This window comes from Falco biarmicus, chromosome 10 (genome assembly GCF_023638135.1).
Source record: "Falco biarmicus isolate bFalBia1 chromosome 10, bFalBia1.pri, whole genome shotgun sequence".
NCBI classification, from domain to species: domain Eukaryota; kingdom Metazoa; phylum Chordata; class Aves; order Falconiformes; family Falconidae; genus Falco; species Falco biarmicus.
This window is the reverse complement of record NC_079297.1, coordinates 13,679,664-13,702,073: the sequence shown is the minus strand read 5'-3', so window position 1 is coordinate 13,702,073 and position 22,410 is coordinate 13,679,664. Positions and strand designations below refer to the sequence as shown.

The following is a 22,410-nucleotide window of genomic DNA, read 5'->3' as shown; positions in this document are numbered from 1 at the left end:
ATTGTTCTGAGCCAAACAGCCTCAACACTAGACAAATCCCACAGCTCTCTTAGAATAGCCTAGGCTTAACTATACTTCATATAAATTAAGACATATCACAAATCAGAAATTAGAAACCCAGGTTAGAAAGAAATGTGGGTTCAGCTGCTATTACACCCCTGTCAGAAGTCCGCAGCAATGCAATCAGCTCAACCACATTTGATTTTTGGCTGTAATAATACGATACCTTTTGTGAGGCCAGCTGTTTGGATGAAAAATTGCAGACTTAAAAGCAAATATTATTAATTTAGTTTATTTCTAAGGCTGATTTCCCTCTCCTTGGAAGTTTAAAGAGCAGCTGCTCACAAACAATAAATCATCACACAGTTCAATTTCTTCCAAGTGGCACATACCAGAAATCATGTTAGACTTGCTGTAGGCTTCTGGATTTCCAAATGAGATTAAAAGGGGAAAAAAAAAGAAAAGAAAAAAAGCCCAACAAAGCGACTGGAAGGTCATACCCAGCCACAACGGCAGCACTAGCTGGGGAGTGACAAAATAAAAGGTAGCCTAGCATTTTTAGTAGTGTGAACAAAATCAGGGGTTTATCATCCTGATATCATTTATTATCTATTATTATCTATTAGCTATTTAGCAAGGGCACATCAGGTAGCCATGTAGTTATCTTCAGGTTTGCATTGCAACTCCAGTTTGTTTCTCAGGCTCCAAGGTGATGCAGGGAATTCAAGGAAAGCAGGAGCAAGATGCTCCACTGAGGACCTCAGCGGCTTCTAGCCCAGAAATTTCAAAAAGTCATCAGTTCACAGAGAAAAAGCGAAACCCTGTTGGGGCTCGGTGTCCTGGGGGCTCACACCTACAAGCTCCCAGCCAGATCATGCTCTGCAGCACTGGGTGGGAGAAGGAAACGTGTTGACCGATTCCCCACCTGGCAACTGGCCTGGTGTGGCACCGCACGGTCGTGAGCTTCAGGGCAGCCGGGACTCTCGAGCAGCTGGAAAAAGCACGCAGCTACGTGCCGGAAAGGCAAGAGATTCCCAACAGGACTACCAGCTTTCCAAGCCCCTGTCGTTCACCAGCAGAACGCGCAGGCTCTTCCCATTTTGTTGCTTGTTCGGCTTCAGGTTTGGCAATGAACATCTACTGCTCCAAGGAAAGCGATCCAGGAATGGGAAGGGTTTCATGGGTGGGTGGGGGCAAGTGCACATAGCAATGGCTTAAAAGGAGTTTTGCTTCATTAATGACTCGCATTCAGCACCAGCTGCACCTTATTATTACTGTCTAATGAGGGAACTGCTGACTGCCCAGTCTCTCCTGTCCGACGGCAGCAGCCCCACGAGCCGCTTGGACAGCAGCAGCTTGCTTGGCCAAAGTGGGAGGAAGAGTCCCATTGCACTCGCATGGAGCTGTCAGTGAAAGCAGGAGCCGACACACTTAGAGCAGAGGCCAAAACTCCCCCAAGATAACACCAAGACAGAATGTGGCCTTTTACTTTAGCCGGAGAGTAATTCCCACGCACTGAACTCTGGTTTGGTATCTACTTGATCTACAAGCAGCGCTGTACTTACAGTTGCTCCTCTGGGTCCTGGCAGACCTCTCTCACCAGGAACACCAACATCGCCCTGCGAATAACACGAAAGTCAGCGATGCCATTTAGGAGCCACACAGCCATCCTTCCCGCCCCACTGCAGAGCCAGAACGCATTCCTGGATCCTGGGCTATTTCGATCCCTGCCCCATTGGCCCATCCGCTAGGTCGCACCGCCTGCCTTGGTGGGCTTTGACCTCTGCTGCAGTGTCATATCTGTGCATGGAGGTGTCCACCCCGTCCGGCTTGCATCGTGCTCGCTGGGAAGCTCCGCGCAGGCAGGGGGCTGCCCGGGAGCGCTCCTCACGCTGGGCTCGCACGTGTTGCAGGCAGCACAGCACCCACCTACCGCGTTGCTGAAAGCTGTGTTTGTGCTGGGCAGCAGCACCCCAGCTCCAGCCTCGCAGTTTGGTTTAAAACACACTCAGCAGAGCTCATGATAAGTGCAAATAACGAGGATACGTACAGGGATGCCTGGCTCTCCAGAGGGACCTGCCTCTCCCATCTCTCCAGGAGCGCCCTGCAGATCAGAAAGCAAACACTCTGTTAGGGCACAACTCCAGAGTCATCTCTGTCCTACCTAGAGCAACAAATGGAGGAAGGAGTTAAAACCTGGATCAGGAAATAAAAGCAGTTTTAAACTTTCACAGTTTTAAGACCAAGATGACAAAACTCTCAACAATGGACATTTAAAGAACAGGGGAGCTGTAAATCCTGCCCTGGGACCAGTGACAAGGGAGGGCTGCCAGCCACAGGGCAGTGCCACCACGTCCCTTCTCAGACTGGACCAGTGGGACAGGGATGCTCCTTGGAGGCATGCTCAGGACACCCCATGTCATTCGTTCCTGCATCACCTCCATGCCAGGAGAAACACCTTCCTGCAGCATGTTCTCATGCATGAGGGTTAGCAAGAATATCAATGCAGGTGCAGAGGGGGAAATTCAGAAATGAAAGGGAAGGACAGAACACAAGCTGCTTTCCAGAACAGCTTTGCCCTGGGTGGCTTTGGTCTGAGAATTCCTTCTGTCTCACAGATAGATGCCAGTCTAAAGCTCTGCAGAAGCTTTTCTCCTGAGGTGGGGGGGAAGTCTCCAAAAGGCAAGATGAGATCACCCTACTCCTGCTGGCAGATGCTCAGCCTTTTGATTCCCAAAGATGAAGCCTGTCTTGGGACTTTTGACAGAAGGGTGAACGCTTCCTTCTGAGTTTTACAAAACCACTGATGACTCTTCTGCGTATCTGCTCTGTCTTCACCGAACCAGGTGCAAAAGCTGCCTCAGCAAGATCAGGGTCATCTCAGTTTCACCTAATGCTGCTCCCCCCTGTCAGGGGTGCTCAGCCCCAGCAGAAATGCCGCCACCATCACTTTGGGGTAAGTCTTCCCAGGGTCTATTTGTGGGCACTAACCCCCCAAAGCTGGCAAGCCTTGCTGTGACAAGTTTAGTAGTTTCCCCACCAGAACTCATCATCAGGGAGATTCACTTACTGGTTCACCCTTTGAGCCTTTAATACCTGCTCTTCCAGGCAGTCCCTGAAAAGAAAAGAAAATATTAAAGCAATATCAGAAGGAGTTATTAAATTTGTTATTCTGGTCTGATTTGACATACAAGGAGCAACATTTGCTCGAAGCAATGGAGGATTTACATTTCTGCAGCTTTCACCATAAAAATTATAGCTTCAATGTCTCTCTTGCTGGCTGCCCTAGGAGCTCTACGTATGCTAACCCTTGACAGAGCAAGGGGGAGGAAAAGGCGAATAGAGCAACAGCAGCAACATTTTGCACAGCAGAAACCTCTCTCCAGGAGTGTTCAAAATAGTCTGTAAGACTGGAAGAAAGGAATACTTCACCTCTATTTAAACAGTTGGCAGATGGGAGAGATGAACTATTTTGCCAATGAACACTAGTAAGCCAGGGACAGAGCTCAGGATATGGTATCCCAGATCTTACCTCCCTGCATAAGGGATGCACGTCACTGGGGTGTGAAAAAGAAAATCCCCCTCAAATTTAGATTTTAAACGGAGCCAGAGAGGCCAAAGGCCAGGGTATTGCTATGTTAGTATATGGCAGTACTTCAGATGTTTTCTGTTCTGCCTTGTACGCTGCTCCCCTGCCTGTACGGTGGGACAGGTGCATTTCCTCTTGGCTTAAATGGGGCCCCTTGTGCAACCATGACCAAAGGAAGGTCCCCTCTCCCCAGGAAGGATCCCCGTCCGCCGGCCAAGCCGCTGTAACGCACCGAAGGTGGCAGATCCTGCTGCTATACTCACAGGAAGACCGTTTGGCCCCTTCTCTCCCGGAGCACCCATGCGAGCTGCATCACCCTGTGGATATCAAGAGATTAGGAGGGACCCTCCAGTACTGGAAAATGGTCTGGCACAGGCAGGGGACATGTTCCCAAACGGGCATTTGTAATCTTCTCCCTCCCCTTATGTGCAGAGCCAAGAGCCTGTTGCGCCTAGAGCAGGTGGGTGCCCGCTAGATGTGGGGTGCCCAGAGCTCCCAGGGGTCTCCCTCCTCCCCTTGCAGCTCCCAGCCTTCCGTGGTGGCACATGGTCCACGCTCCTGTGGGATCATCGTTCAAAAACCTGGCAACAAGCACCTGAGAGCACTTTGTCTACAGGCAATTAAAATAAACAGATGTCTCTGTCAGCAGCTCTGAAAAGGCATCTCCGAAGGCCTGGAGTTAGCCGACAGGAACCACTAAACGTAGGGGCACAGCTGAGTTTAGATCATATGTGCATCTTCTTTCTTTAGGGAATTTCCTTGGGATTAATTAATAGCAGCAACTTCGCTTTTCTTCGCTAGTTACACTGTTGGAAAACTTTTTAGAAGCAAAAGCTTTCCAGCCGTGCTCTTTCTTGACAAGTTATCAGTAGCTTTGCAAGACACACGGGACAGTAACAGAAATCTTCCCTGCGGTGTTTAAGTAGGACTTTACAAACCTTCTCACCATCGAGTCCAGGAGCTCCATCCCGTCCATCCTTGCCAGGCATGCCCTGCAACCGTGCACAACACAGGTTAAGGTTATCAGGAGACTCTGTGACTTACAAAATACATTCACATCCAAGAACCTTTTGGCAATTAGGTCCAGCTCCAGTTGTACTGGGGAGATTTTTTCATTAACAGCAGTACGAGGAGGGTTTAATCCAACTGGGATTACAGAGGCCCAAAGAGCAGAAGTGTGACAGCAAAGACTGTAAGATGCAAGTTTTTTCCTATCGTGTTTTACCCCACCATCTGCAAGCAAGACAACAGTGAGACTTGCATCCTATTTAATTGACTTACAGGTTCTCCTATGAGTCCACGAGCCCCTGGGTTTCCTTTGGGTCCAGGTCTACCCTAGAAATCAACAATAAATCCTGCGTTATCCAGGACACAGCCCTTAAGAACAATCAGTCAACAAAGATAATACTCAGACTCTGTAGGGACATTTCAGTCAGTTTGTGCTGGCTCCTGTCCTGTTCCTGTAGGTATGGTGGTTCTTTTAGGACAACACCAAAAAAATGGCCCAACGCTGGCTGCAGCACCTGGGCAAGGTCTTGATCATTTCAAAGGATGGAGATGTCAGATCTGACCCCCGCGCTCCAGGCTGTAAGCAGCACTTAGGCACCTTATTACTTCAGCATCTTTAATAAGATTTAAACATCCCACTTTTGAGGATACTTTCATCCCTTTCAAATAAACCAAGGGGTTTATTTGTCCATTCTGCCCAGCACAAGCCACAATAAGCCTGTGAAACAGACCCCTTTGCATGTCACATCCAAACCTGGAGCAGACTGGTGTTCCACTGCACTTACAGTGTCGCCTTTGGGCCCTCTGAAGCCTTGAGGTCCTTTGCTTCCTTGGTCTCCCTGTGACAGAGGAGGAAAAGCCATTAAGCATTTTCATCGCGCAGTGACAAAGACTGATGTTTTGAGGGTGTAAATGATGTCTTTTTACGCTGTTTGCAGGTGTTAGCAGAGGTAGGAGCATCCACACTGCCCCAGCGCAGCTGTACGCTCTCAGTTACGCTCCATAACTCCTGACAGACGAATTTCAGCAGGAACCTTCCCAACAATCCCCCAGGGCAGAGACCATCTTCCCCTTCATTTAATGAAGGATTTTCTTTACCCAGAAACAGAGTGGGAGAAAAACTTCAGTATTTACTGTCTAGATTCTGCTTGGTGTAATTAAATGTTTTGGTGGACGGTAAGCACCTAATCTTATTTTAGTCTGGATGAATTTCTTCTACAATTGCAAAGAGCAGGGAGGTCCCCAGAGGGTGGTGCTGCTGCAGGGTCAGTGCAGACTGTGGCGTACTGGCTGCTCTGGGCAGGGGAAGGTGCAGCTGGTGCCACGTTATCCACACTAAGGAGAGACCGGGCGGCAGGTCGGTGGAAAATGCTGTTGGAGAGGCTGTAATGCTGCAGGTGCAGCTCAGCTCTCGTATTTAGGCACAGTAAGGAGGGTACAGGAGTCTGCCCACAGGTGCAGGTTCAGTGTTCTGTGCTTTGCCCCCAAGCTCTGCAAAAGGACGAGGCGTGCATCTTTACCAGACAACTATTTCTGCTTGTAGCAAAAGTCCTTGTGAGCTGTGGGCACTTGGGAATAGATCAGGCTCCAAGGGCATAAGCTCAGGATAGCGCTTACTGGCTCTTCCTCAAAACTCTCCTTCCCAAGAACAACACAGACACCCCTCAAGTGCTCGCCCACAGCTGCTGATGCTCAGGGAAAAGCGGTGAGGAACAGAGAGCAGGAGAAATACGGTGAACTTATTCTGGCATGGGGCACGGCCAAGGGAAAGACATCGTGAGATCTTGGTCAGGCGAAATAACATCGCTCTAACTGGAGGAAAAAAGGCAAAGGGAATAATCTGATGGAGACGGTCAGCACGCTCCTGTTCAGGGGCAGCAGAGGTTAGTGCAGGAGGAATAAACTTTAGGCTTTGGTTGTGGAAGGCAAGACCATCGAGGTGCTGAGACACAGATACATACAGCTTTCCCTGGAGGTCCTGGGATTCCAGGAGACCCTCTGAAACCAATGTCACCCTGCAAAGAATAACACATCATTGTAATGCTGTGGCTGGCAGAGGGTGAAGTACCAGTATCCCCAGCTTACACTGCAATCTAAGGAAACACAAAAGCCCTGGAAAGACACTCCCCTATTTCTTGCTAGCTTGCAATCCAGTCTTGCAAAAGATCCCCCTCTGAACAAGCAGGTTTTTGCTCTGGATCTCCCCACCATTATCTGTATGATACACCGATATCATTCATGGCCTTGCTATCTTGATGCCTAAATAAATGCATGACACTATCAAATTCAAAACCATTCAGCCTCTAGGCTGATGGTCAAGGGACCTTGGCAAAAGTCCAAAGCCACAACGAGCTAGGGACTGGCCCTGTTCTCACTGAGGACACTTTTCACATCCTGATAATCTTTGTCCATCAGTGATTCTTCACCTTTTTCTTGGAAAACGACAGCACAAAGGGAAACGTTCATGAAACGTTTCTCAGGTTTTTGCAAGGTTCTTTAGTACTGTCAGTCTTTCAGGGATAGCACTTTGTCCTTCAGGTCTGAACGCTTAAATCAGGCTGGGCCTGATCCTGCTAATCCCTCAGGTGTGTAGCCTCCTCCTGCCTTTGGAAGATCATCTCTCTGGGGCAGGAGGTGCAGGAAAGAGCCTGTACTTCATATCTTCACAAGGTCCCCAGCCATCTTCAGTAAGGACAAATGCCACCTGGACCTCACACGAGACAAACTGGTGGTGGAGGGAGAAAATAAATCAGAAGAAAGTTTTTCTTACTCTGTCGCCAGCTGGACCCATTGGACCAGGGAGGCCTCTTAGTCCTCTTGGGCCCTAATTAAGAAAACAAATCAGTTTGAACTCTTATCACTGTTAATCATAGAATGGCAGAGCAGCATCAGGGAGCAACTCATCAACACAGAAAATGTCAAGAAATAGCGAGGAGCAGCAGAAAGCTCAGCCTGCTGATGCACCAACAAGACACTTTCCCTTTTGGTGATGACCTCTGAGCGAGTGATGCTGCTGACACCCCCTGCGTGTGCCGGCTCTCCAGCCCACCCCCCAGCTGCTCACCAGCCCAGCACGCAGCCTCGGACCCACCCAAAAGCTGCCCAGGCCTCCACCAGAGCCGCTAGCATTTGGATGTCTCGTCCAAGGCAAGGTACCAAAAGCAGGACCTGGGATTAAAGCTCAGTGAAACTACCATGATCTGGGTTTTTTTCACCAGCATCAACTTTCACATCTGTTACCCCACGGAGCCAAGAGCTGTGTGTGTAAGGCAAGGGGACTGATGGCACCGTTATGTCTCACAGTGAAAAGGTGATGGCAACTGCTCTGAAGAGTAGGTGTTACCTGCAGGCCAACGCTGCCAGGAACGCCTGGAGGACCAGGAGGGCCAGGGTTACCCTGGGGGAGAAAAATTAATCGAACAAGAGGTGATACAGCATAAACCTGCCAACACAAAGGCAGGGACCTTCTCTCCACTTTATTTCTCCCTGAGCTCCCTCCCACCCAGGTTCCTGCTTCAGAATTTGCTTCTGTGTTACAGGCAATTTGTTCTACATGCAGGGACAGCATCAGTGAAGCATCTACCCAAGTGACGAGTGAAGGGCTTTTTCCTGAGCTGACATCCCTGCATGTGAAACAATTCCTGTTAATTTATCAAACTGATCTTAACGTTATGATTATTGGGAAGATGAATTTTCTTGACGTATTAGTGCACTTCAGTCACAGTAACTTCTCCTTGCTGTTCAGCCAATTGCCTCATTTCTCCCTGTCTTCTTCAAGAAATCATTTGTTATGATGCTTTTAAAGTAAAAAATCCCCCCCACCCCCTTTAAATGGAAGTTTACCTTCTCTCCGTCTTTTCCTATTTCGCCAGGTTCTCCTTTGTGACCAGTGTGTCCCTAGAAACAAGAGCTCCAATTATTCACGTTCCAGTACAGCCTTGTTTCAGAATTTAAATCTTATGAGATAGCGCTAAGACCTGAACCCACACAACACAGATGACTTGCTGGGAAAATAATCCGTACAGGTGCTACAGCTGTGTGAAGGGCAGTAACTTCTGGGGTTCATTAGTCACGCACCATTCCCGTGTTAGGCATTATCGTGTCAGAATTGATCTGGTCTCAAGAAGTGTCCAGATTCAGTTTTCAAGAGTGACCTGCGGTGAGACCAGGCTACAGATCTCTGGATGCAATTCTCAATTCCTGGCCAGGGACCAAAGCTCAGTTCTCATCACTTCTGAAAATGAGGCCAAGACACTTCTGAAAACTCCATTCTGCACCTTTAACCTCCCTTTTTGTTCAAGTCATCTTTAACTCTGCATCATCAAGCTTGCAAAAAAACCCACGTCCCACTGAAATCTTTTACATAAACATAGATTCAGTTTTGCTTCTTGGCTCCCTTCCTATTATTGTGGGAGAGACCCAGACTAATTTCAGCCATGGCAGATGTTAATCCTCACCACGCAAAACATCCTGTGCATCATTTGCATCATAATTGGAGACCTTCACAGGTTTTTCCATTTCACAAGCTATGAACTTTGAATAGTTATGCCCTAAACACTGTGTATTTCTAGTATTTATGACTCATCCCAGAGACCAAACAGACTTGCAAAAGGTCAGTTCATGAGGAATTGAGAGCATTTCCCAGGAGATGTTCTACCCATTGCCAACTTCTGCTAAATCCTGCTAAATCCTCCTAAAAAACTCGAGTAACTTATTACTTCAGCTTGCTGCTGGAGTGAGCCTACTGCACAGAATTCATGTGAATCATAGAGGGGACAAGATGTTTAACTGCTGAGTGAGGTTTCCTAAGGGTTGCAACCTAGAATTTATGCACCAGAATCAAACAACATAAAGCTGCCTGGTCCTAAGCCAGCTGCAAAATGACAATTAAATGGTATTTAATCACGTAAGTTATGTCTCGCTACAGTAAAATGTGTCTCTCTGTGTTCACAGGGTCTGCGAGTGCAATTTAAGAACTGGCAAGATTTTTACAGCTCTCTGAAGCCTGCAAAGGCAGCACCTCATTCCAGAGGGAGGAACCCTCACCCTATGCAAAGGGTTAAATTTCATTTGCAGGAATAAATGGCCGTAGGTAAATGTTCCACCTAACAAAGGCTGCAATCCTGCAGGGGACGGAGCCGCCAAGCCCTGCGCCCCTAAGTGCGAGCAGGTGCTCGGAGGATGCAAAGCCTCTTGCTGAAGGTGAAGGCAGAGTGCTCACACTTTGCAGCACCGAGTTCAGTGACAGAGCAGCTACTCCTACGAGTACGGGAACAGCACACGTAAGAAGGCAGGATCAGGTCCTTCATCCTCCTCTTGTCTCCTATTTGGCTGCTTTAGGCATTTTCTTTTCGACAGCTTAATCGCAGGCAACTGCATGGCTGGTTGGGAGAGGTGCAGAGCCTGCAGGAGACGTGTGCTGTATATAAAACAGCTCGGTCCTGGGGGTCCATCGTGGTGTTTATTTTGGGAGACAGACCCTTGTATGTGCAGGGGGTATTTTTCTTACCTTGAACCCTGGCATTCCTGGGGGACCTGGCGGACCCGGTGGGCACAGAGCTGGGCACTGCAAGGAACAGAAACACTCTCTGGTTGATCAAGTACACGCAGCGCATCCAGGGAGGCTGGTTTCGTTACGAGGGAGAGGTGAAAATGTTACGTGGGTTTGGGCTCTAAATCCACTACTTCTGATGCATTCACAGCATCACATATCGTCCAGAATTTCCCTATGGCAAGGGGTCCTACACAGGTCCTCAGGCCCCCAGTGACCCACAAAATAATGATTTATGAATGACCTGCTTTGCTTTGAGCACAGACAGTGAGAAATTCTGACGGTTGACAGTTGTCCATAGTCCAAAATGTTGAAGAATCACAGCTCCCCAGTGAAGCTGGATCAGTGTCTTGTAAATCACTAGGAACATATTTAATCCTATGTGTTAAGTCACCCCTATTGATTTCCTTTAGGCAAGTCACCTAACTGAAATAAGGACAAGCATTAGAGTTTATTGGAAGGGGACCTATAACAAAGTAACCCAAATACCTACAAGCAGGTATCTGCAGGTGTCTAGGGGTGGGGGAGCCCTGGTGGGAACTCTAGTTTGATGGGGAACAAATCAGAACATGCACAGAAATTTAATAGGGGCTCAAAAGGCCATACTTTAAAAACTTCATAAACAAGGAATGAGATTTTCTTCTGCAGCTTTTCTTTCATTTATTTGTGGGTTTTTTTCTTTATTTAATAAAACCTCAGGCAACACCTCTGCAGCAGAAACTTAATTTTCTAGTATATTCCACAGGGTAACTTAAATTAAGCTTGCAGAAATAGTATCATTTTCCATTAACTTCCACGTGACTTGCCATAAGGCAGTCTAAACCAACTCTGAGCTTTTTTGGGGCATGCCAATTAGAAAACCAAAGAGGCTGTCACAACAACAGCTGTGAAATCTGGAAATGTCACTTCCATCGTTCATGGACTTAAGACTCCTTTCATTCTCCTCAAAGAAAGGAATCCAGACTTTCTCATAAGGAAGTCAGCCTAAACAAAGCATATACCCATAGGAACCTGGTGCCACCATCCATGGAAATAAACAGCACAACACGCACAATCTTTTATCTTGCAAAACAGGATTGGAAACAGATGCATGAAAAGCTGTTGTCATTTACCAAATGCTTAAGTTGTTTTGTAAATGAAGAATGTATGCAAAACCTGCATTTTGAAAAGCGAACTGGAAAGCAAAGATCAAGAAAAAAATCATCACTAGCATATCTACCTCCTTGAAAGCACATTTAAGTCTTGTAAACACACCCCCCACCCCACTTATGCATTCTGCAATAAAGCAGTTTAGACCCATGTCTGCAGGTCTGAACGGCACACATTAAATGTCACCCAACTACGCCAATGAAAAGTCACATCAAAGGGTAAACTGAAAAATATTTTCACGCTACATAAAGGAAAACCTACCTGAAGGTCCCCACCACCATCAGGAAGGATGCCTGGAAGACCCTGCAATTCATGAAATGTGGTCTTTTTTAAATACATCAAGACAAACACCAGGAGGAAATACAATTTCTAGGAAATGCACTTTACCAAGAGCAAGCTCAGCTGGATCAGCACCAGGCAGATACACAGCCCCATAGCATAAAATGGAGTGTTCCAAGCTGCACCAGTGCTTAAAACGGACATACCCAGGGGTGTAATCATCCTCTGGAGATGTACAACTGAGCTTGAGCTAGAGCCTTGAGCCTTAGGTAATAAAGGCAGCAATCTGAGAAGAGCAGCTGTGCCTGGTCTCCTCCTGGTCTGGGGAAAGCTCCTTGGGAAAGACCTCCCGATCCCACTGTTCAGCCCCTCCAGAGAGACCGCAGCAAACCCAAAACAGAGCCCTACCAGTTTCAAGCCCCACTTTCTGGCCCTACAACCACACATCATGGTCAAAGCAACCATATAAACCTTACCTGAGAGAACAGAAAGCCCCCCCCACGATCTGTCTGTGCCATAAAGCCTGGGCATCACTGGGTTCCTCCACCCACAGCGCACAAATAACAAACAGCAGATAAACAACACACCGCAGTGAGAAGTCACTGCCCTCCTTGGGGCACGGTGTTTATGGTCTGCTGAAACTTAGCCCGGAAAGGGAATGCTCATGGTAACCACAACAAATAAAAAAGTACACGTTCCGGCAGCAAGAAGAAAATTCTGGACTGCCCATGGGAAATTTCTAACATTTATTTGCAAGTCTCAACTTACCGGAGGTCCAGGTGGTCCAGGAGGCCCTGGGAATCCTGGCAGACCAAAAGGTCCCTAAACAGAGTGAAAATTAGTAAGAATCCCTCTTCTTAACTATTTCAATAAAAATGCAAAGGGAGAGGAAGGCTGGCTACCAAATACCATTGCATTTTTGTGAATGTGGGGCAAGATAGCTCTAATGGGACTAAACCGCACCTTTCTTTCTGCAGAGGCTTCTATGACTGCAAAGAGAACAGCAAATGCTGTAGGGAGTAGGATAGAAGAACGTATCCCTGCACCCACATCCCTGTTTCCACTGGCCCTGTACTTCTCCAGTGGAGCTGTGGGCACCCAAACCTGATGGTATGCTTCTGCAGAACGGGCTCCGTCAGATCGGACCCATTCTGTGCAGCGCTTCTTTTGAGGATGCTGAAAGTACATGCCAGCTGGTAACTACTCTATGTTCTCGTGACACTGGCTGCTCTTTTGTCCTTACTCATAGTTGCTAAAGCAAGATATGGCTGCGAGCAGGAGCACATCGTTGGCATGGCACTGGTTGACTGGGGTGACCCCACATAAGCTGATGGAAGGAACAGCATTGCCTGCGCATTAGTAGGGCTTGTAGCATCTTGTGCATCATGGTTCCAGAATGGGTTGAGAGACCAGAAATGAACCTCATTCATTCTTCTGCGGTTGTGGCATGTTCAGTAAATGCGGATCAAATGGTAAGAGAAACTCACAGGAGGACCCCGAAATCCATTTCCACCTGGGAGCCCACTGGGTCCTGGAGGCCCCTGTTGAACAGAGAGAAGAGTGCTTACCCACGGTGACTTCACACAGCTGCCAAAGCCCAGGGGCAAACAGTCTGGCTGTACTTATTTGTCTAATCCCCCCCAGGAGCTCAATCCTGCACCCAGACCATCAGGTTACCACATCTGTCTTTTTGCCCCACCTCCCCATGCAGCACACTCTTTCCACCACATTGCCAACATCTGCATCCCCTCTGACACAGGGCAGCTCGGAGGTGCGCCAGGAAGCCACCAAACAAAAGGTGCCCCAGAACCGGTCACTTCCACCGATTAGAAGGCTGCTGTGCCTTGAATTCACAGAAGTGCCAGCCTCCCTGGGGTCAGGGTGAGCATAAACACCCTACGAGGCTGCAGATCCACAGGACTCCACATCCCTCTGCCTGGCACAGGAGAGGGACCCAAGGCCGGGGGCTGGGGGTGTGTGTAATGCTCAGAGTATCCAATAAAGCTAGGATATAATTTAAAACTTTTTTGAAAGAGCCTCTTTACTTACTGGAGGTCCTGGTAGTCCTTTGCCCTGGGAACGTTTAAAACAGCAAAAGATCATTTAGAAACAGAACATACAGGAAGCAAAGCAAATCTCAGAAAATGCTGCTTAATTTTTCTTTTTAAGTTTTCTTAGCACTCCCCTGTCCCCAATTATTGTAATTTGCAATCAGAGCAGAGCTGGAGTCTTGATGAATCCTTTTGTTGCCTTTAACAATCTGTATTTCCTTTACATCGCTGTTACCTCTGAGACACCTCCAAGTAAAGCCACATACAGTGACAGGGTAGTGGGAGGACACAGTTATAAGTAAACATTCTAGTTTATCTGCATTTCCTTTTTTATTTATTTTCATTTTTATTAGACGTTATCTAATGTCAAATAATTTTGATAGCATTTGATATGCTAGTCTTTATCCCAAGTTGGCTTGCTTTATATTCTCAGAGACTAAAACCAGACCCTGTACTAACAGAACAGGTCATACATACATATTTAAACACATCAAACAACATTTTCACCCACTGAGGCTTTGATCCCTTTGTTTGGGATACAGAGCTTCCCAGCCTCTCTTGGTGATGGTTTTGGCATAATACTACACCCCATCCTTACACACTCTATTCCAGACGTTACTTACAGCTGTTCCAGGCGGCCCAGCAGGTCCTAATGCACCCTACAGGAATAAACCAGTGCAAATTAGCAGGGATAAACCAGAAACCTCCATATGGGTACGGGTAGACACCAACGCCTGCCCTCCTTGACACCAGTCCCTGCCTGAGAAGTCCAGCAGTGTCTTACAGAAGCAGCACACACCCGGCAATGCTCAGCCGAGTTCACAAATGTAAGGACAGAAACTTACGGTAATGACTCTGTCATTCCTGATTAACGACTTGATTATAGAACATTTTAAGATAGTAGGGATGGATGTTCAGAATCGGGCCCAGCGACTTCCTTCACCATTTGCAGGTCAAGAAAGAGGAAAGACTAAAACATGAGTTGCTTCTGAAGGACTAAATAGACACCTCTGCAAGTCACAGTTGGCCCCTGATTAGACTCCACGAACATCTAAACGTTCCATAAATTGAATCTCATCCATTTGAAATAGTCTCATTCATAAAACATTCAAATTGTAGATCCAATGACTAAATTATCTGAAACTATTTACAAGATTTGGACTCACTGTGGTGAATTTTATTAATTCATAAATTTTCCCTTCAAGCAAAGACAAAGATTTGGCAGCTTCTGCCTCTTCACTAGCTTCCTTGGCAAATCCCCAGTCTCCTCTTCCCAATTTGTATTCTTAACTCTTAAGCTTGACTAGAGCTTGGTGATCTCATGTCTTAGACTAGAATTAAATCATTCTTGAAGTTGTTATTTTCCTGCTTAACTAAAGATTGCAAAACAGAAAGTCTTAATCCCTTTGTTGCACTGCAACGATACTGACACTGGCCAACAGACTATAAACTTAATTATAGGTAGTAATTCCGAAACAGAAAGTGAATGGAAATATAAAAATGAACAAAACCCCTCAGTGTGGTGGGTTGCCCTTGGTCAACAGCTAAGATACTGGGCGTGCATTGCTGGCTGATGCTCTCAGGTCTCAGAGCCTCCTCAGAAAACAGCTGTTGCTGCGACGGGAAAGGGAAAAGCAGAGGCAGGTAGCTCATCGGAGCAGACCAATTTTATCACTTTCTTTTAAAAAGAAAAAAAAAAGGAAAGAAAAAAAAAAGACATGGTGGAGGTGCAGAAACGCCTGTGTAATTTGAGGTTAATGATAAATAAAATAATAGTGTGCTCGACAGCACGGCTGCAGCTGTCACGGGGAGTTTCTCTGCACTGTGTTGATGCTCGGGAGCGGCAGAAGAGCCACGCTGCTCCCAGCCCCACGCAGGCAGCTCGTCCCTCGCACTTGCACAGTTCTCAGCCGCTGCTGCTCTCTGCTAAAGGCAGAATGTCACATCGTGAGGGCAAAGTTGACAGACTTAAACACAGAACAAACTGTGTTGTTATTTCCATTAAACTAGTGCCAGCAAAATCCTCACGCCCTTGCACAGGGGACAAAGAGCAATGACAGCACGAGGCTTGCTCAGCCTCTTGCCAGCCGGATTGCCCAAACCTGTTTCCCAAACATTCCCAAAATGCTGCACAGAAACACCTTGTGAACGATGTCCTGAGCTGCAATGAAATGGTGCCTACCCCTAGGACCAGGAGATAGGCAGATGTGGAAAACACCCCAACACGACGCTGCTTAGTGTGATCCCCAGGATGAGGCCAGTCCTTTCCCACTGTTTTGCATACCAAATGAGATTAGAAATATTTTCCCTTGTTAAGCTTAAGGAAAAAGATACAGAGGATCCAAAGCCTCATTAGGAGCAGTCTTGTGAGGAGCAGACTGTAATCCAATAAAAATCAACTCTGCTGCAAGTGTCAGCTCCTCCATTTCTCTTGCTGCATGTTACTCTGCTTTTCCAGTCACTTTTATCTTTAGGCTGAAGTCCTTACACCTGCTGAAGGTTGTAAGGGACAAGCTGGGATCATTTCCTGCAAAGAAAAGACGGAATTCCTGGCACCTACTGACTGACACACTAATCCTGCCCCCACTGAAACCAGCTGCGCAGCCCCTTTCTGCTTCAGCCAAGGTGCCAAAAGAGTGGCAGAGCCCACACATGCCAAGCGTTGGCACTTCCCTGTCCTGGATTTTGGTATCCTTGAGGGTGTACGGAGCAGCGTGCAGCCGTGAACATTCCTGGGACACGATCATCGAGTCCCTGAGCAAGCTGATGTGACTCCATTAAGTTCAAAGGAGAGGCTCTAATTTACACCTCGATTTTAATAACATTGTCTGACTCAACTCATTCTCCTGGTAACAATGTTCTTTCTCTTTTGATTAGAAAACAATCTCACCATAATTTTTTCACTTTAAAGTAATACACTTTATGAATATACAACTGTGGAGCACAGGAAATACTTGATTAACATGACAGTCATAAATAAATATGACTAATTACATTCTTCTCATTGCTTATAGTGTAAAGCACCAAACTTAAAAATTATCTTTGAAAACTTGCCAGTGAAGGACACCAGTATCTAGCACTAAGGTCAGAACCCAGCATTCCTGGCTAAAAATAAAGGATTTTCTTAATTGGAAAAAACAAATAGGCTGGATCTAATCAGTCTGCAAGGAGAACCATGAGAAAAGCCAATGGATGCCGATAGCAACAGGAGATATGTAAGATAAAAAACATTTTGGTGTGCTGACTTCACAGTACACTGGCCCTGGTCACACATGAATCACAGTTGGACTGATGAAGCATGGCATATAGAGGAAAAGAAATGTTTAGCAATAAGGTATTACTAAAAACTGCCTTCCATGAGCCCACTTCCATATGCTATCCACCTTCAGTCTCGGGCACTCCAATTCAGAAAAATACGTTTATTTAGAAGAAGTTACAGCGCTAAGCATGACTCCAGTCCCACAACAGCAAGCAGACACCTGCTGATTTCAGGGATTCCTGGGAGACCAAACGATGTTGTAAAAGTTGGGGAGAAGAAAAAAAGTTGGGATAACAATGTTGTCCTTTCAGAGTGCTAAAGCTTTTAGAGCTTTTTTTCCTTTTTCCAGGCTTTTATGAAACCAATTAAAACAATTTTCCAGATGGACCACTGACCTTGAAAAGCTCCCATAAATGACAGCAGGCCCCAGGTTTGCCCCATGCTGACAAACGAGTTACGAGACATGGGAAAGCACGTCAAATTAAAATGTGTAGTTACTGTTTGTGTGATACTGAATAGCTGAGGAGGAAGTTCTTGTGCCCAGATATTCCCTGCTCAATTACCCCACCAACTAGGAGCTTGTGTGCTGAAGTGGGCACGGGCAAACACCACCAAACATGCAACAGTGCCATGAAACTGTGTCTTCTGCGTGTGGTCCTGAACTTTTTTAAAAATCAGGAGTCAGTTCCCAGAAGGTGCTGGACTCTTGCCACAGACTGTCAGAGCAGTTGGGATTTTGCAGCCCTGGATCTCTGGGGAGAAAGGTGGGCATGAGGAAAAGCAAAGGAGATGGTGTTTCGCGCAGTGCTGATGGACGGAGGCTTGCAGCTGTGACCAGGATGCTTCGGTCCTGCCACTCAGCCTTCCCAGTGGCCAAGCAAACTTTGCCTTGCACACGGGGAAAGGAAGAGCAGTGCATCAAAGACACACGGCTCTATCACTCATCCCTTTAACTAAATGAGAAAACAACTCACAGTTTGGAGCTTTGGGTAGTTCCTCAGGGCAACAAATGGATTACTAAACTACAGTGAACACACTGGAAAAATCCACCTTTTTTAACCTTTGCACTCTGTAACGTATATTCAGCCCATCCCTGCAGCCCTGACTTCAAGAGACCAGTAAACCAGCTGTAGATACAAGCTTGATCCTCCCACACTGGGAGACAGGAAAACAGCCAAGCTGGATAAAAATCTGTGCTGAATGGCTCAATAAAGTTTAATTCGTAATGTCCCAAGGAGACCCAAGTGCCTTTCCAGCCCCGTTGTAGATGATCTGAAGGACAGCTATAACATCTCTGGCAGTCATTTCTCTATCCCTGTGGTGCCCTTTAGCAGAGCTACAATATGCAGGAAGCAAGAAAAACACATTTCTTGCTATGCTGGCTGGGGAAGTCTATGCCAAGGCAACTAATAATGTCAACCATATGGACAGCCCCAGAATTAACAAAAGGCGAAAGTTTAAACGGTTAATACACAGTAGCAGTAATTATAAACATAACAGAGATGCATACTCAGGTGGCAAATAAAGGCCAAAATAGCTTCATTTGTGATAAACTTCATAATTAGGTCTATCAACTGCTTCAAGGAACTTTTTGGATACTTGAAATATCACCAGAGCTGTTCTGCACGGTAGTCCCACCACTGAGGCTATCCAAGGCCATTCAAAACCATGTGAAAGAAAAGATGGATCTTGTGCCCTGCCTAATGAAAAGCCATCTGGAGTTTCATTTCAAGGGTCCAAGTATTCTTCAAGGGTTTATGGATAAATAAGTTACCATAATTAACACTTGAACGTCACCAATTTGCAAAGGAATGAGAAATCAATACGATCAGTGACAATGTTCATTTAAAGAGACTTAGGATCTAACGGGGTACTCACACGGTCTCCTGGAGGCCCATCTGGGCCAGGTGGGCCATCAGTTCCTGTTAAACCCTGTAAAAATAAATAATTAAATAATAAAATATCCCAACAAACCAACAAGCGTGAAAACAGAGAAACAGAATAAAAAGAGCTATGAGAAGTCCCTGTCACCAACACAAATCATCTGGATGCCAAGCTCTCAGGAGAGGCGAACCATCTGATTTCTCTCTGTAATTAATCACAAAGGAAAAGAGCAGAAGCAAATGATCAGCACCATTCCCTGTGCATTGGGAGCGTGGATGAACACCACCAAGTAGTCTTATCAATGGTGTTTCTGGAGTTGCAGCTTAGCTGTGGAAGCTGACTGAACGCTGCTCCTTGCCTGATGCAGCAAAAAATGTGTTGGCTAAAACCTTACCCAGACTCAGCTACCATGGCAGCACGTTGGGAAGCTGGGAAAGATGGGAAAACTGGGAAAGCTTGACTGTGTGCAGTCACCTGTCTGGAGCTGCAGGGCAAATCCCAGGGCAGTGAGCAGCACACCTCGGCTCGCAAGTGGGATGGGATCTCTAGACTGAGCTCAATGGGTTTGCTCCAGAAATGTCAACTTTCAAAGACGCCTGTACTTCTGCAGACTTGCCCGCTGCACCTCTGAAGAACTGCGATGCTTCACTGTAAGAGCACCGTCCTGTCAGTTACGCGTCTCAAAACTGTTCTCAAGTTCCTTAATTCAATCAAGAGATACTTGCAACTCTCAAACTTTCTCCTGATGTGCAAGACACAGGTAGATCTAGGACGCACTTTGCTTCTACAGTAGGCACAGAGGAAGCCGATGAGACACTTCAGAGAAGCACCCATGTCTACATGAAATATTTAAAAGATCTAAGATGACAAAATACTCACATCCACTCCAGGAAGGCCAGGCAATCCAGCTTCACCAGCTGCTCCAGGTTTCCCTGGTGCACCTTTTGGCCCCTAAATCAGATAATCAGGCAATTATTTTTAACATAATAACAAGAGAAACGTGGCATGTGTTGATACGGGCTACAAGACGGAAGTTAATTTGTTGACGTGTTGATCTTATACCATGCAATGTAGAAGAATTCCTACAGAGAGATGAAACTTGCCATGAATTCTAAATTCATTTCAGCGCTTTGGCTCAATTCCACATACTTGTAAGCTGTTCCTAATAGAGGGGTAGAAAGGGGTAGAAAAGGATGGGGTAAGCAGCCCAGAGCAAGGAGCTGTGCCACCTGGTATAATTTTGAGCACCCCTTGGCAGACTGAGGAGCAGAAGCAGACTCAGACCAATGCCAAAAATAACCACACACGTGGCTCGGTACCAGTTTTGTTATACTGGGGATGGGTGAGCTTCATCTCATGGATAACTTCCGCTAGCAATGAAACAGGAAAATAAATGCATTTGTCCCCCGGACCACTGCTGAGGATCTCCACTGTGGACCCCTTACAGAAATTCTGCTGCAGACCAGGAGGAAGGGGAGCCAGCAAGCCTTAGCTCTTGCACTGTCTCCCTCTCAAAAGGATGAGCAAGTCAGTGTCAGCCAGAACATACTTACCGGTGGGCCTGGCAAACCAGGAGGGCCTGGCTCTCCCTGATAAAGAGAAACGACATCGGTGTTAGCGCTGAACCTCCTTCTGGTGATGTTTTGCAACAACGGTGTTCCCACCCGTCACAGCGCTCATTCCCTTAATGCCCACTCCAGGATTTACCACGCTCAGTCTTACGAAGCTGATGCTCTAGATCCTGCTATCCCCTAAAGCAGGATGAACTTTTTCCACGCCCACAACAGCAGATGTGGTGAACCCCACATCCTCAGCCTCCCACAGCAAACCAGTGCTTCCAAACAGTGCCCAGCACCTCCTTTTCCCAGATATACTTAAAAATTATTTGCACTTGGGCTTGTCTGCAAGTTGGGCAGCGAGGAAGCTAGAGGGCTATCAAGGCGTTCAAACATCTTCCTGATGAAACAGAGGGATATGAGGATAAGATTCAGGTATCCAGGACCCAGTATAACACTGTGGTACTACCAGGAGTTGGGAACTATCAGAAGGTAAAGAATGAACAAACTGTCTACAGTAATTTTCTATGTATGACTAAACTTTGACAGGAAAAGCAAATGAACAAAGCCCCCAACTGATTTCCACCTAATCCAACCCCACAGTCTGGACTAACCCCGTATTTTATATAATATTCCAAAAGCGCTCATTTTTTCCTGGCCTAATGGAAAGCAACTTTTAAGAACAGCATTAAAGGTGTTTGGGAGACAATATTTAAGCAGCCTTTGAATCACCCCTTCTAGCTCACCAGCTGTAACATCATTCAGGAGCTTGTGTGGACCCCAGACAAGAAGATATTTGTGTTTTATTGTTAGGCCCCAAAAGCTGCAACCATCTGTGAATAGCAGGAGCTCGACTGGGGCTTGGTTTCCCACCTCATCCCACATAAAATCACTTTGTGTCCCAGGTCTAGATGTCTGGATGGCACCCTTCCCTCCCGGCTTTCGGGTAAGTACACTAAATACCGGGAGAGGCTCAGTTATCATGGGCAAGCAGAGGGGAAGGGGCACGCTGATGCCCTGTAAGAAGAAAATTTATATGTAAAAGGGGTGGTTATTAACACAGCAAGGCTAGAAATAACACCAGCCCCATCGTAGGCCTGATAATTAGGAGTTGGAAGGCAGTAAGCAAAGTTGTGGAATTTATAGCATGTTTCTCTATTTACTGTGTCGACAGCTGTGAAGTCTGTGGGCAAATCTCTCAAGACCAGCTGCCTCAATTCACTTCAGCGAGGATTTACGTGCTGCACTGGTGACCGATCAATGCACAGACCACAGGGTCACTGAACAGAGGGATCTTTATGCTCTGCCTTGCTGAAGCAACTCCTTTGCTGTCCTTTGCTCACAGGTTTTCCATAAATAGTTATCATTATCATAGGTGGGGAAAAGCCCTGCCAAGGAAATGAAAGGAGCAGTTCTTTTGCAATGAATGGTTTGAAAAGGCGGACAGAAATGGCAGTAGAGGTGGTTTACTCTTTCCTCCATCACTTGAGGTTGCCAGCCCCTTGCATTTTTTCTTGCCTGTGCGATGGCAATTTATACAGCAAGGTCACAGCATCGGCAAAGGCCGCTTGGGACGATCTTAAACCTTGCTCCTGCCATTGTGGACCCCTGCGGGACCCTGCAGGGGCACCAGAACTGCAGTCAGCTAAATCAAAAGCCTAATCAGTGTTTATACCCCTAATGCCAAATCACTGGGAATTAGAGGCAAAGGCTGTCAGCAAAGGGAAATGCTCTCCTGGTGCTATGTGAGAGGGAAGGAAGTTTATGCTTTCTTAGCATGTCAAGCCAGGAGACGGAAAGTGGTGGTGGGGGAGCTTGATTTTTGAAAAGTGACAATTGCTTATTAGCAATTTGGGGAATTACATCCCCAGAAATAATTCACAGGAACTTGTCACTAATTCTTTCGATCATAACATGCCGTTTCTATTCTCGGGAGGGAGAGATTTTGCTTGTTACCAAGTATGAAATGTGAAGCATGTTGAAGGCTATAACTATAAAATATTTCAGAGGGACTTAATGTTGCAGCTCCCACTGGAAGGTAGGAATGAAAGCAGGAGCTTCTAGAAATTGTGCTTATGGGGTTC

General features: G+C 46.6%; 1 protein-coding gene across 5 annotated transcripts in view; it reads right to left on the bottom strand.

The window, feature by feature from the left end:
- COL9A3 (collagen type IX alpha 3 chain) overlaps positions 1-22,410 on the bottom strand; it is a 41,096-nt gene that overhangs the window by 13,422 nt on the left and 5,264 nt on the right. For all 5 annotated transcript variants that reach the window (XM_056354582.1, XM_056354579.1, XM_056354580.1 and 2 more), the window contains 20 exons: positions 20,324-20,359; positions 19,650-19,721; positions 18,765-18,818; positions 14,251-14,286; positions 13,626-13,649; positions 13,064-13,117; positions 12,345-12,398; positions 11,559-11,600; positions 10,107-10,163; positions 8,441-8,494; positions 7,941-7,994; positions 7,368-7,421; positions 6,559-6,612; positions 5,383-5,436; positions 4,871-4,924; positions 4,528-4,581; positions 3,853-3,906; positions 3,071-3,115; positions 2,051-2,104; positions 1,566-1,619 (listed from right to left, as the gene is read on the bottom strand). In XM_056354582.1, coding sequence (XP_056210557.1) covers positions 1,566-1,619; positions 2,051-2,104; positions 3,071-3,115; positions 3,853-3,906; positions 4,528-4,581; positions 4,871-4,924; positions 5,383-5,436; positions 6,559-6,612; positions 7,368-7,421; positions 7,941-7,994; positions 8,441-8,494; positions 10,107-10,163; positions 11,559-11,600; positions 12,345-12,398; positions 13,064-13,117; positions 13,626-13,649; positions 14,251-14,286; positions 18,765-18,818; positions 19,650-19,721; positions 20,324-20,359 — 1,014 coding nt within the window. The remainder of the gene's footprint in view (positions 1-1,565; positions 1,620-2,050; positions 2,105-3,070; positions 3,116-3,852; positions 3,907-4,527; positions 4,582-4,870; positions 4,925-5,382; positions 5,437-6,558; positions 6,613-7,367; positions 7,422-7,940; positions 7,995-8,440; positions 8,495-10,106; positions 10,164-11,558; positions 11,601-12,344; positions 12,399-13,063; positions 13,118-13,625; positions 13,650-14,250; positions 14,287-18,764; positions 18,819-19,649; positions 19,722-20,323; positions 20,360-22,410) is intronic.